We start from the raw sequence: 15,318 nt of genomic DNA, 5'->3' as shown, positions 1-15,318 counted from the left end.
ATGTTGTATAGCTGTTCACAAGTGAATACAACAAGATTAAAGCTATACGCCTCAAGAGCCACTTAAAGTTCTTTTAGTATGAGGAAGGGGTATTTTAATAATAATATAATAGGAAAATTTGGTCACACTAGATTAGAGTCCTTTTTTTTTTTTTTTTTTTTTTTTTTTTTTACTATTTACTAGCTATAAACTACAACTTTTACCTCAATAAACTCCTAGTTACTGCTTATTAGTATTTAGTAAGGTAGTTGTTAAGGTATTGGGTTATGCAGAATGATATGTGCATTATAAGTACTAATTATCAGCCATTATCCTAGTAACTAGTTAACAGTGAGATTTGGACCCTAAACTAAGTGTTACCGAACAATGTATTAATCCCCAACTAATATAGTGTTCTGGACACACTTTAGTTTGGGCAACACATATTCACTATTAACTATGACTTTTGCCCCAATTAACTACTAATTTACTGCTTATTAATAGTTAGTAAGGTATTGGTTAAGTTTTGGTATTGGCTAGATTAAGGGATGCAGAATAAGGTATTAATATGTGATTTATAAGTACTAATTAACATCCAATATCCTAGTAATATGCATGCTAATAAGCAACTAGTTTATAGTGAGAATTGGACCCAAACAAAAGTGTTACCAGTGTTTTATATTAATCTATCTGTATTATTTACTTTTGTAGATTCAATAAGTAATTATGTTTACTTTTCTGGTTGGATAGCAACTTGGAATAAGGGTCATGAGAACTAAGGGAAAATCTAATGTAAAACACATGTGCCGAAAACTCAATCCGTTTTCAAGAAAAGTTTAAATTTAAATGTCCTGTGGTGTAACCATCAAGCATAAAGTAAAAACATATTTTTTTTGTCATTATCAATCAGTTTTACAGTGTCACCCCAACATATTTAACTTTATGCTCTAAAAAAAATAGCTAAATTAATTTTAATACAGTAGCTTACAACATGCTGCTCATAGTAGAGGTGTATTCAATTGTTTTGAAGTGATTCCAGTTAAAATTCAAAGTCTGACCTTCTTATTTTATAAGATATAAATGTAACTTCTGCACTTGTGATACTAATCACGGCTAATCATTGATTTAGCTGTCTTTTTTAATATGCTTAAAGCATTCAAGCATACTTTAACTTGATTAAGAACAACTATATTGGTTTTCCGTGATGCTATTGTCAGCTTCCATCAAGCATCTGTTGCCGAAATTAGCTGGTGCCAGATCAAGTGTTAAAGTTCAAACACATTTTATGTTCCTGTTGACCAGGCTCATTACACACAGGAGATTAACGTAAATGCCAGTTTTGTCCAGTGCACCATCAGCTCTCTCGTAGGGTTATTGTTCTCAACCGCTGCCCTTTGCAAAGGTGAGAATCTAGAGAAATGTCACTTGCACTGATTAATTATTTTGTCTGAAACGCTCACCGCTTGCATGTGGGTTAGGAAACAACTGTCAGAGAAGAATGCATGAAAACCAGGGTAAATGTGCCTCACATTCCTCACGTGAGCCTTTCCATTTGTCAGGCAGTCTGTTTTCCATTCAGGCTTGTTGGATGAGTTGGAATGTGCCAAAGAGGGAACACTGTCTATTTTCAGTCGTCCTATCTGCATTTTCCCTCGTAAAAAGACTTGTTACTTCATGAGTCATATTTGCGATCTATGCTTAGACTTGCATTGCACTGCAAGGGTCCTAATGATTAGAGCTGGAAAGAAAGACCAACAACCTCTGGAATGAGTGAACTTGTTTAGATGTCCAAACAGAAGATGCTGCAAAGTGTTTGCGTACCAAAAAGTGTGCTTGGAGTCGGCGAAGGCATTGTTCTTTTTTCGAGCAATAACCTCACAAAAGGCCACAGGATGTCTTTACTTCTACGCCTTTTATCAACAATGCCTTTTCAATTTTCCATATACAAACATTGGCAATGGACGATAAGCTTGTGAAGCAGATGGAGATACAAATGTTGCAGCTCAGCTGACATTGAAAATGATATTATATCAGAAAAGACTCACATAAGAGTCTTATCTCTTGTTATCATATCGCTTTGAGAGTCGGCCTCTATTGGCAGGCGTAGCAACCCCACGGAGCAAACGCTGGAATTCAATGGAAAGAAACATAAAATGTTGGCGAGACTTGCACATTCCTTCGCACTTTCTTGGCTGTCTTTCCTACTTTGAGGCAACTTGAGTCCCCAAGTTCCCCCTATCCTCCTCCACCTCTCTCTTTTTCCCTTCTGGTCCATTGTCTTTCTTGCAAAACGATTAGTAACTAAGTACAGAGGACTTAATTTGACCTTTAAGGGAAATCATTCTAAATGAATAGGACTTACCGGTAAATAGTTTTAAAGAAATTGCTAATGTTGGGTGGTATGATAGTATTCTGTGCATTCATGGAAATATATTAGCAAATATATTTTTGTGTGTGTGTGTTTTGTTTTTTTTAACCACAGTATTTGCATAGTTTGTTACACAAGATGGCAAAAAAAAAATGTAATTTCAAAATAAAAATTTGAATAAAATCAAATTGAGCTTATTTAAAGGTATTCATTAGGTACAATGCAAACTAAAGTTGTTGAATAGCTACAGCTGTTAAGCTACTGTACGTTACAACTTGCCGCATAGCACGTAGGCGCTTCATCCGAAGCACGCACACGGAAAGCACACAAATATTGAGTTCTCTTTCAAGTCTTGCGCTTAAACTGACAAATTCACACAAAAACAGCATGCCCGTCTTTGTGAGTATCCTAGCAAACATAGTAGGTTAAGTGAACGTAAACAGTAGAGAAAGACAACACACGTGTATTAGGTATATTAGATCTGGGCATTATTTCTTAAAGTGACAGTAGCCTAATATTCCTGCTGTCTGTGTTTTTAATCAAACACCAAAAGACAAGGAAATCACTCACTGCTCTTGGCTGTATAGCTTTTGTAACTTTACTAATGATTAATCTTTATTTAATGTATACAGTGAAGATGATAATTATGCAATGCTATTTCACACTTGATTACTTTATTCAATTTCTGTACCTGAAATCTACTGTTAGATCAAAAATCTGAAAAGCACTGTTTAATTTATTTGGATGTTTGCTCTATTGTATTTATTTGTGATGTTGCTGGTAGTTTGATTATTTGTTCTCATTTTCTTTATTTTTATTTGCTAGTAGTCCCCTTTTCCCTGAACATAGCACATACCCGAGTCCCAGCTCATGGTCCTTTCAACAAAAAATACTTTTGTGTGTTTTGTATTTTTATGTGTATTGTGTATTGTGTATTATCGTAACTAAGTGTAAACTGTGCGTAGGGAAAATGGAGAAGAATGAGTTTGGGAAAAGGTGGTTTCAAACTCCATGCCACTGCTCCTGTTTCTTTTGTAATTTTGTCTGGCTCAATCCAATTTTGAGTGGTGGGCGGAGTTAGTGTAAATAGCCTCTGCCAACATATTTGTTGATTTAGTTTTTATGTTTATATTATTTAAGTTATATTCTTTTTTTTATTTTAGTTTCAGTAATTTTAGTATTTCTTAAAATTACTTAAAAATTAAAATTATTTTATGTTAGTTAGTTGCCAAGGCAACATTTAAAATTTTCATTTAAGTTGAAGTTTTCTATATGTAGGATTAGGAACAGAGCCGTAGTGTTTGATTCGATTGGTGTAGTGAAGTGAGGTTGATTCTGATGTATGAGCAGAGTTACAGTTGCGTGTGGGTTTTCTGATGATTCATATTTTGGGAAGGTTATCCATATATATGTGTGTGTGTGTGTGTGTTCCAGAACCTGATAGTTGCCATGCGTTGTGGTCGTAAATTTGGACTTTTTTTCTGGGGTTTTTTACATGCTTGAATATGCAAACTCAACATCTGGCTGGCATATGTGCATTTGTGTGTGTATGTGTTTGTTTTGGCTTTGAGTATTCAAATGTGAAAACGTGTGGTTGGAAAAATTATCCAAAGCCATTCAATTTTCATAAATGGCATTTTAGGAACATTTGGTACCGCTGTTCAATAAGATCTTGTAATGGCACATAAACAAAACCTTTTATGAATGATTGTCATAGGATATTCATAGCATGTATAGATACTCCATTATTATAGCAAAATTTGTATTGTGAGTGATCTTACTGGGTACTATTTTTGCCACTAGTTTTAAAATATTCATCTGTTGAAAATCTAATTGTAAAAGGCAGTAATTAGTGCTGGGCAACGATTACTGTATATAGTATATTATTATAAATATAATAATCTCTTGTTTATATAATCTCATTATTATTATATAATAATCCCTGTATATATTATAAATATTTAGATATAAATAACACATTTGTCTTAAATATGTACATGCATGTGTGTGTATTTATATATAAACATTTATTATTTGTATTATTTAAAACCTTTAGACCTGCCCATAATGGGAAAAGTTAAAGGATGTTATGGGTCCTGAGGGTCTGTTTTTATCATGGATTAACAGCTCTATGTTTATCTTCGCCAGATGCTCTGTCGTTCTGTTGCGTTCGAACCAGCCACCCTGAACAACAACAGGCAACAGACTAAATAATATATAAGGATATGCCCCTGATATATAATTTACCACTGGCTTGTGGTCACCGTTTAGCTCTTGGTTTTTCACGCTGCGGGTTTGACATGTGGAAGGTAGAGCTCTTGTGTGGAGATGCATTTTTGTGGTTAAGGAAAAGTCGGAGCATTCTTTGGGTGGGGGTTGATGAAGCCGGAATCATAACTCTGTTACTCTGCCCTTTCTGGCTCTGTGGCAAAGAGCCGCAGGTGCATCCACTCCGAGAGATTCCAGAGGCAAACAGGTCTTGTGACAGAACAGTTGATGGTGTGTTATATGATCCTGTCTAACATGCAATGTGTGTAAATCCATTGTATTTGTGTAATTTCTATATATTTTAAAATTAAGTAATAAACAACATAATATGTATAATACTATGATTACCATATTTCTATTAGTCACAATTAGTGTTTATTAGCTTTTTGCTTCTCATTTAGCAATAATATTTTTTTTCCACATCATTTCCACACACACACACACACACACACACACACACACACACACACACACACACACACACACACACACACACACACACACACACACACACACACACACACACACACACACACACACACACACACACACACACACACACATACACACACACACACACACACACACACACACACACACACACACACACACACACACACACAGAGATATTTGGAATAATTAATGGTTTGGATAGAAGTCTCTTATATTTGATCAAAAATGCTGTAAAAAAAAGTAAAAATTATTACAATCTAACATAAATTATTTCAAATATAAACCTTTTTTGACATTTTTAAAATCTTACTTACCTCAACATTTTGAATGACTGGTTTCCTCAGAAATATGAAGCAGCACAACTGTTTTCAACATTGATGATAATCATAAATGTTCCTCAAGCAGCAAATCAGGATATTTAGAATGATTTCTGAAGGATCATGTGACACTGAAGACTGGAGTAATGATGCTGAAAATCCAGCTTTGATCACAGGAATAAATTACATTTGACTATATATTCACATAGAAAACAGCTGTTTTAAATTATTATATTATTTCACAATATTACTGTTTATACTGTATTTTTTATCAAATAAATGCAGCCTTGGTGAAAGACTTCTTTCAAAATCATTAATCTTATATTCCAAAATTTTGAGAGGTACTGTATATTATATATGTATATAGTAATAGTATTGTGGTATAGTATTGACAGTTAATATTATAATTGTTGTTTGTTTAATTAGTTTATTCTTTTTTTCCTTTTGAAAAGTTTCAAAAGAGCAAAAATATTAAAAAAAATTTAACTGTATATTGTAATGATTAAGGCCTGTTTTTTAAGCAAATGCTTAGAGTTGACAGTATCTTAAAACAGGCAAAACTGTATAGATTTATATAATATAATATACCAACAACAACATAAACTGAACATATTGATGATTTCTCCCAGTAACATTCAGTCCACACTGTCCAACCACTGTTATTATAATCAGACCGCCTTTAAGTGGTTTAAAGTGCGATGTCCCATTTCAGACCAACAGAAAAACGCTTTACTCTTGCAAATGCCTGATGATAACATGCAGAAGGTCTTTAAGGAACGTGAAAGGAGCTGCACCTCAATGCTGAATTTGACAGTCTTTTGAGAGTGGAGAACATGGAGGCCATCCAGATAACAAACTACGTCAAATAAGAGAATGACCACTGCCGGCTTTGAGATGCCCTCAGGTTTGGCACTCTAAGATACACGTGTACAGGATTAATTGTACGTTCTGTGAGCTTAACTCACATTATGAAACTTTTAAAGTGCTATTTTTATGCTAAATCCTATTTTAAAGATTCTTCATTTTGTTTTGAAGGTCTCCTTCAATATGTTTACATGCATCCAAGATCTCTAAACCCCTCCTTTCTGAGAGTCTACTCTGCTCTGATTGGTCAGATCGCTCAGTCTGTTGTGATTGGTCTACGCTGCTCTGATTGGTCAGATGGCCCAGTCTGTTGTGATTGGTATTCTCTGCTCTGATTGGTCAGATCGTTCAGTCTGTTGTGATTGGTCTATTCTGCTCTGATTGGTTAGATGGCCCATTCTGTTGTGATTGGTCTACTCTGCTCTGATTGGCCAGATGGCCCAGTCTGTTGTGATTGGTATTCTCTGCTCTGATTGGTCAGATCATTCAGTCTGTTGTGATTGGTATACTCTGCTCTGATTGGTCAGATCGCTCAGTCTGTTGTGATTGGTCTACTCTATTCTGATTGGTCAGATGGCCCAGTCTGTTGTGATTGGTCTACTCTGCTCTGATTGGTCAGATCACGCAGTCTTGTGATTGGTCTACTCTATTCTGATTGGACAGATGACCCAGTCTGTTGTGATTGGTATACTGTGCTCTGATTGGTCAGATGGCCCAGTCTGCAGTGACTGGTCTTCCGTTTACAGCATGTGTCAGAAACCAAACCCCCATTACCATATCTGAATTTCAATCTTCCTCAGCACTTGTATACACAGAGAACAGTAACCATGACATATGTTTTACCGTATCAATTTTAGCACGTGTCCTCATCCTTTGGAAGTTGCTTTTGCAGCACAGAAAACAGCGTCTTCTTGACATGACAACAACATGAACCAAACTCTTTCAGTCTCAGCAACAACTACAGTGTTTGAGAGTTAAAGTAGACGTTGTTCACATTCAGCCAATGAAGACCATAGGCTGGCATTATGTAAATGTGTTACAAACCTACGTAGGTATGAGCAAGAAGTAAGTTCAGAATCACTTCTTTCTTTGGGGAAACAATAATTGCAATCTTTAAAACGTTGCAGACTTTTTACATTCACAAACAGCTATTACACAGAGCATGAAATATACAATCTGAAAAAGCATAATAGGATAATTGCAAGGCATTATAAGCCTGTGTTTTAGATTAGCAGTGAGGGAAAAACACTGCAGATTGGTGCAGTCCTGCAATAAAGTAGCATAAAACTAATGGGAACAACTTCAGCCTGCGGTTTGAGAAGTCAAACTCTTCTGATGCACTGAGGAAAATTCATATATTCTGAATTACCAAGAGATGTCAGATAATAATGATGGCTAAACCATATTGAAAGAAAAATCAAGGATGCTTTTACTGCTCTGTGAGTTTTAGTCTTACTTTTCCCCTCTGAAAACTGATTTACTGTGGAGGATTGTGTCGTTTTCACTAAAATATGTGTCTGTTGATTACTACTACATATCATCTTCTACAATCAGGCTACTCGGTTACAGCTGCCAAGAATGATGACAAAATCCTGAGGGTTTCTCTGACCCGTCTGCTCTCCCATGATGCTCAAGAAGTTGACAATGATAATGATAATAAACATGAAGCCTATGGGCTAAATAGTTGGTTAAGTGTTAATTCTTGAACTAAGACATTATGACATTCAGAAAATGCGGATTTATTTAAATTAAACAAGTCTTTGAATATCTAATAAATGTAATGCCACAATCTTCAGTGAATCCAGTTCTTAGATCATCTGAAGTTTATTTTATTACTATACTGTACTATATCTATTTGGCTGCTTCACGAGTTGAGTCATTGAGTCAATTATTCAAAAGGCGGATTCATTTGGTCATTGAATCATTCATGAAATGTGTGCTGATATTCAGTAAGAGCACTCTTGTGTGACATTGCTATCATTAATCATTTGATATAAGACTAAACCCAAGGAGGGAAAAATGGCCAGACTACGTCATGAACTGAAAGTGTGTTTGTTTGGCTCTTGTAAAGCGACTGACATTCTCGATAATGCCGGCTTGCATATCATTAAACAAAAACATTAGGGATATTATCGTAGATGATACATATCGCACAACCCTATGGTTTGCTCACGTTTAGCGGAAGTAGCAGGAAAGACCCCATATAAATTTGGTTCCATGGTTCTTACTGGGAAGCCCGGTGGTTTAACGGTGTCTTTGTTTGTTTTTCTTCAGTGGATATCAGCACACATTGTGGTTTTAGAACATCAGTTTTCCAAACTGACAGCGGTCTGATGCGTCATACGTGTGCGAGCCAAGACAATGTGATTTTATTAACAAGTTAATGTTCTGTCTGAAGCCCTATCCAAATATGGTAAGGTGATGCCCTGAAGTAAAATAAACATGCAAGTAAAATCTTTCACAGCGCTTATTTCAGTGTGTACTGTAACTTTCAGTGAATTGGACATTTCAGTGTCCATTTTTGTTTGTTTGTGTGTTTAATTTGTTATTAATGTACAATTTCACTGTGATTTTTCTGGCAATATGGAGCTAGATGATCTCTTAAATGTCTTTTGTATGATGTTAAATACCACATTCTCAAAGCAAGAAACCTTGTCTATCTGCTTCGGATTTAAGTTTACTATTATCATCACTCCAACAAAAAATCTCCAAATAAAATCTTTTAAAACATTCCGCATTATATAACTCTTTTTTTTATATATTTTTTTATAAATGTTATTATTTTAAATGTAATTCATTTAATTATTTAATTAGCTTATTTTCCTCTCTACTTGTTTTTGCTCCCTAATTGTGTAGTTTGTTGAAATTTAAGTTTCCCAAAAATAAGTCATACGGTCATAACTTCTGTTTATCACTTCCGTTTGGAAATCATTTTCTGCCATTAATGGATTAATAAACTCCCCTGAGTCTTGTTGTGAGGTTTAGTGACCTCAGCTATTGGAATGTGAAGATATTTCCTGCATTTACTTTGCTTTTCCTTTACGCTTTAGATGCATCCGTTTGTCATAAAACGATACCTGCCAGGCAAATCCCAGCTGCACACATGACAGATGTGTCCTGTCAGTTACAGTATTTGTTTAAAATGTTTACAGTCTGTTGACACAAAGCTCCTTTGGGCCGTTTTTCAGATAGCGGGCACTTTTCATTTGACGTCATAACCCAGAATGTCCTCGACAGTTAGTTATTGTGAATATACTTAGCCAAATAACTTCCCAGAATTCTGCAGAACTGTTAATATCGACCATCATTCACCGCTTTGCAGTGATGTTGATTCTCTGTGCTGTTTATACAGAAATATCAGATGGTCACGCACGTATTGCCATGGTGTCTTGTTTGCCTATATCAAAATTAGAGTGGTTAAATGTTATGTTGTTTCACAGCCTTGATGGTTGCTAAGCAGGTGGATGTTTTACACAGGATGATAGCCATTAACTTCCCTTTGACTAACTGCCTAAACTGTTGTTTTTTCCCCCCTTCCCTCACAGATGCCCGGTTTAGTGTCATGCCTTGGCGATCTAATAGTCACTGGAATCATCATCCTCTTCTCTGACCACGTCAAATCAGAGATATGGACCAATGAAGGTACGGATTGCTTTTATTTGAGCCGAAGTGCATCAGGATAGCTAGTCACATTAACATTGGGATTTGGATGCTGCTAAGTATTTGGATTTGTGTTCCTGCATATGGAATTGGTCAAAAGTCTTTGTAGCGTGTCTTCGTTTAGTCAAAGCAGGGTGAAATTATACTGTACAACTACTCCAGATAGCAAAAAGATTCATCATGGGAAAATTTAATTTTAATCCATACCAGGAACATAGCTATGGCCTTGTTCTTTAGAACAATAAACATCTTTGTTTAAAACTCCCAGTCTCCATTGCCCTACATATGAATTGCTCAATTAATGTTAGCCACTCTGGTTTGCGTGTGTGTGTGTGTGTGTGTGTTATGGCTGCTATTTAGCTGGCCAGAGAGGGAGAAATTTGAGAAATGTGGTGGGATTTCAAATAATATGCTTTTGCCAATATTTCCTGAAAGCCGACATTGAGCACGAGCGTTTCTTGAGCGCAGTTAAAACCCCGACCACTGGAACGACGCCACTCCCAGTGTGTGTGTCTCTGTGCGCGTGTGTGTTTGCCTTTCTTTGTTTAACTCTTGGCAGTAAATGTCTGATATAAATACTGAATTCTGACTAGGCAGAAAAGCACAGTAACGTAAACACCTTGATTCCTGCTATAGAATCTCTGCTAGGCTTTTAATGATGAATGTATGAAGCAGTGGAATTTGGAGGAAGCAACTATTAAGGCCCGTTTACACCAAGGACGATAACAATAAAGATAGCGATAAAGATATAGTTCTAATAATCGTTCTCAATATTAAAGAATAGCAGAGTTCACACCACAGCTATAACGATATAGAGAAACGATATCGTTGGGATCACTTTTGGAATGATTTTTTTTTTTTTTCAGCTGTTGAACTATAAAACACTGACAGCCAATCAGAATCTATTCTAGTTTAAGGGCTCGCACATTTAAAACGGCAGACGGAGAAGTTAATCGCCGAGGTCCAGAAAAATCCACCACTGTTTGACAAGTCAAGCCACTTTTCTAGAAAATTGGCATGGAAAACAATTGTAAATTCAATGAGAAGAGCAAAAACATGTGCAATGACGTTGTACACTGTGAAACCACAGCGCGAGCTTAGAATAAACAGACCGTTATCGTTCGTTGGTGTGGACGCAAATATAGTTATCGTTATACAGTAGTCAAATAAATTAACTTTCCCCACCACTTTATGGACATAATCTTACAAAACAGTGTTTTTGCTGCTGTCCTGCACGGCTCTATCGGCATTCACAGTATGTCTAAGAATGACGAACGTTTCATGATGATGACATTTGTTAATTCAATAAATGTATTAATGCATTAAAGTGTAAGCCTGTTTATCGGTCCAAATGGGGGTTTCCAATAAGACGGGTGAAGGTCTCTGCGTGTTACTGTCTTTCCGCGTGGCAAAGTAATTTAATTCCATTTAAGCTTTTATCTGACTCCATTTTATCACGACATCTAATTTAAGTTAGATTGCCAATTGGTTATTGATCAATTATATAATAGTTTAGCAATACATTTGATCGTTCTATTTAACTATATATATATATATATACATACAACGTCTCACATTCACAAGCTCGTCAGTTTTGGTCACTAAAAAGAGGTTGCATTCACGCTTACACAATCAAAGCTACTTTGGTATAGCCTCCATGAAATTGCATACACATGAATTTAACGTAACGTTTACTTCAGTAGAGGTATGGCCACTACTACAGATATGTCAACCAACTTTACTTCTCTTATAATAGCTTTGGATTGGCCATGCCGTGATTTACCACATACACTTATCTAAAGTAACATTCAATTAAAACAGAGGTACGACACACCCAGATTTAGGTTGGTCAAGCAGCACATTTGCTGCCCTAAACGGAAATTCACTTCTTGTCTTTGCAAACCAAGTACACTTGAATTGATGCCAAATATTAGTCATCACTAATCTGACACAAAACTTCCGGTAACATACAAACCCGTTTAATCTACTTGGGAAAACTATTTCCGAGTCAGTCGGAATAAAATCAAATGTAACAATTTATTATGTCAGGTAAATGTATCATGCCAATTTCATAATCAGTTCAAATATAATAAATACAAAACATCATATGCTCTGGAATAAAGAGAGAAGATGCAAACCTGACATAAAATACATGATGCGGAGTGTTTTGCCTACACTCAGCATCACGGGCTAATTTTAGTTACAAATCGCCCTGAGCCTCTTGTTGCATTTCATATAGACAGAAACTTATTTCACATGGAAACATTTGCTAACAATGGGAATTTGCATTCAGAGTTTACACCAGGGATGGGCAACTTCGGTCCTGGAGGGCCACTGTCCTACAGAGTTTAGCTTCAACCCTAATCAAACACAAGCTAATCAAGGTCCTCAGGATTACTAGAAAATTACAGGCAGGTGATTTTTTTTCAGGGTTGGAGCTAAACTCTGTAGGACAGTGGCCCCCCAGGACCGAAGTTGCCCATCCCTGGTTTACACCTTTTGGGAGCAGGATGCCATTTGCCTGGAAGACCCACCCCCCTCTGTGTACGAGTTATCTCTAAACTCTTCAATTCCTTATTACCTTTTGGTTTACTTCTTTGGGGATAAGACCTTTGTACCAGTCGCACTGAGACATTCCAAAAGATACCAAACGTGTAATACTGTATGATAATTACCATATAGATTCTTGGGTGAATTTTGGTGATCTCAGCATGTGAGAGAAGGAATGGGGGAAGAGGGAAAGAGTTGTAGATTAGGATGATTCTGAGGTGAGACTTGCATCTCGAATGGTGCACAAGAGTGAGTTCAAATGTTAATTTCCTTTGTTCTCTCAGAGAGTTGCCCTGTCTTCCAGTTTTTCCAGTCTTACAAAGACAATGAAAAATGTTTTTTTAAGCATTTAATCAATTGCATGTGTTAACATGTTAAATTCGACAGCCATATTTATGCTCTTTATTTATTTATTTTTATGTATTTTATTTTATAGTAAAAAAAAAAAAAAACATACACCACCAATGCTCCGACCACAGACTGTAAAAAAGACGGACAGCGGGTCTCCACTTTCTTCCACTGTAGAAAAATGAAGCCAAAATATCCCTGAATCAGTCATTGTTAATGATGTCATATAGAGCCGGGGTCTGCCGCGGTATCAAGGTGACCCGTAAACTCGCGCAGACTCAATCATGATGTTACACTCTGTTTTTATAGCATCGAATAACTAACTAAAACCAAACTTATTGGAAAAAAAGAACACTTGAACATACCTCAGTGTGAACTACCTAAAAACCATCTTTTATTACAAAATTACAAAAAGTGTAATTTGATTTTTTATTTAAAAAAGGGCGGGGTTTATGACCTATTATTGGTGACCTATCCAGCCACCAGGGGGCGATCAAAATGTTTAGGCTTCACTTTTCAGGCTGTGTGCCGCGGCACACTTGGCTCCGTCAAAATTCCAGTGCTATTGGCTTGTTGATAACATAATCACTTGACAGCTCTGGAATAGAACAGCTCACATGTCTCCTGCTTTCAGTTTCAGACGTCCAGTTCGGTGGACTGGGCTCCAGGGTCACCCTCACATGCGGAGGCTCACATGGCGGGTACGTACTCCAGTCTATATTAAGTTTTTGCTAGAAATCCATCAGACTCCAGAGCTAAGCTTTCCTGTAAGGAGTGATAATAGTGTGCTTAACCACCCTCTGTAGGGGCACGAGGCCAGTCCTTATAGGGTTTGGACACATTGAGGCTATTTAGAGGGGGGTGGGATTGGGGGGGTTGATTCCCCAGCCTCAGATTTTGGCAAGCCTTGTGTTTCATATAAATGCAGTTGTTGAGAAATAATATTTCTCGCCAAAAAAGATGCTATCCAAGAGGAATACGGCTGCCAAAAATAAGATTTGCAAGACACACAAACGAGTAACGCGATACGTAGGTCCAGTTGGCGTTGATAGCTGTTATTTGGTCGTAGGTATATCTTTGATTAAAACAGGTTTGTAAGGAAACTAGGTGAAGGTTCTTGACTGAGATGTTGACTTTGAGTTTTGGATGGGGTCGTCAGGTCTCCGGTGGAATGGCGGTTCAATGGGAGCTCAGTACCGATGTGGCAAACACACGAGGGCTTGCTTGCACTACTGAACACCACACACTCAATGGAAGGCAACTACAGCTGCCATGATGAACGAGGAGCTTTACTGCAGTCCATCAAACTACGCCTGGGACGTAAGTCAACTTCAGTGATACAAGAGTCCCTTGTTTCATGTTTTGACTCACAATGTGAATCATTTGATAAAATATATGAGAAAAATGGTTTAAAGAATTGTCTCTGGGCCATATCTATCTATTCTTTTAGGAAAAATCTAAATACATTTCTGTGTCAATCAACATTCTTCTAAAAATGCTCTTGATTGAACTTAACTTGTACAGAACCCAAGACATTCCTTCCTAACCCTAACACCGTTCAACAACTAACTTTCATCCATATCAAATTAAACATGGCATCTACCGCGACTAAGTTCCATTGATTCTTTCGTCTTTAAAAATTATATTGGCTTACACAAATAAAAGTGTTGTAGCAACATAAACGTAACAGATCCGATACACTTTGAATCATGGTCTAGACTCATTACACATTTCATCTCAGATCATATATCCAAGAAGTGCATGAAGTGCTTGAGGCCTCTAAAAGGTGCTTCAATGGGAAAGTGGTTCTAAATTGGTGGGCTACAACCCAAACATGGATCACAGGTCGGTGTATATATACAGTACAGGCCAAAAGTTTGGAAACATTACTATTTTTAATGTTTTTGAAAGAAGTTTCTTCTGCTCATCAATCCTGCATTTATTTGATCAAAAATACAGAAAAAAATGCAATATTGTGATATATTATTACAATTTAAAATAATTGGTTTTCAATTTATTATACTTTAAATTATCATTTATTTCTGTGATGCAAAGCTGAATTTTCAGGAGCATTACTCCAGTCTATCACATGATCCTTTAGAAATCATTCTAATATGATGATTCATTATCAAAGTTGGAAACAGTTCTGCTGCTTAATATTTTTTCATAACCTGTGATACTTTTTTAGGATACTTTGATGAATAAAAAGTAAAAAAAAAAAATTGAAATAGAAATCTTTTGTAACAACAATATACACTACTGGTCAGTAATTTGGGGTCAGTCATTTATCAATACTTTTATTCAGCAAGGATGTGTTAAATTGATAAAAAGTGATAGTAAAGAAGATTTATATTATTAGAATTTTTTTTTTTTTTTTTAATAAATGCAGTTCTTTTAAACCTTTTATTCATCAAATTTATTAGGCAGCAGAACTGTTTCCAACACTCATAATAAATTAGAATATTACAATGATTTCTAAAGGATCATGTGATAGACTGTATGTCACATGTG

General features: G+C 36.3%; 1 protein-coding gene across 2 annotated transcripts in view; it reads left to right on the top strand.

The window, feature by feature from the left end:
• The window catches only part of il11ra (interleukin 11 receptor subunit alpha), a 37,312-nt gene that overhangs the window by 11,102 nt on the left and 10,892 nt on the right, over nt 1-15,318 (top strand). For both annotated transcript variants that reach the window (XM_082157691.1, XM_082157690.1), the window contains exons 2-4: nt 9,795-9,891; nt 13,442-13,508; nt 13,967-14,127. In XM_082157691.1, coding sequence (XP_082013817.1) covers nt 9,795-9,891; nt 13,442-13,508; nt 13,967-14,127 — 325 coding nt within the window. The remainder of the gene's footprint in view (nt 1-9,794; nt 9,892-13,441; nt 13,509-13,966; nt 14,128-15,318) is intronic.

This window comes from Leuciscus leuciscus (genome assembly GCF_965113295.1).
Source record: "Leuciscus leuciscus genome assembly, chromosome: 24".
Classification (NCBI taxonomy): domain Eukaryota; kingdom Metazoa; phylum Chordata; class Actinopteri; order Cypriniformes; family Leuciscidae; genus Leuciscus; species Leuciscus leuciscus.
Note: the sequence above shows the minus strand (reverse complement) of the source record. Positions and strands in the feature narration are given on the sequence as shown.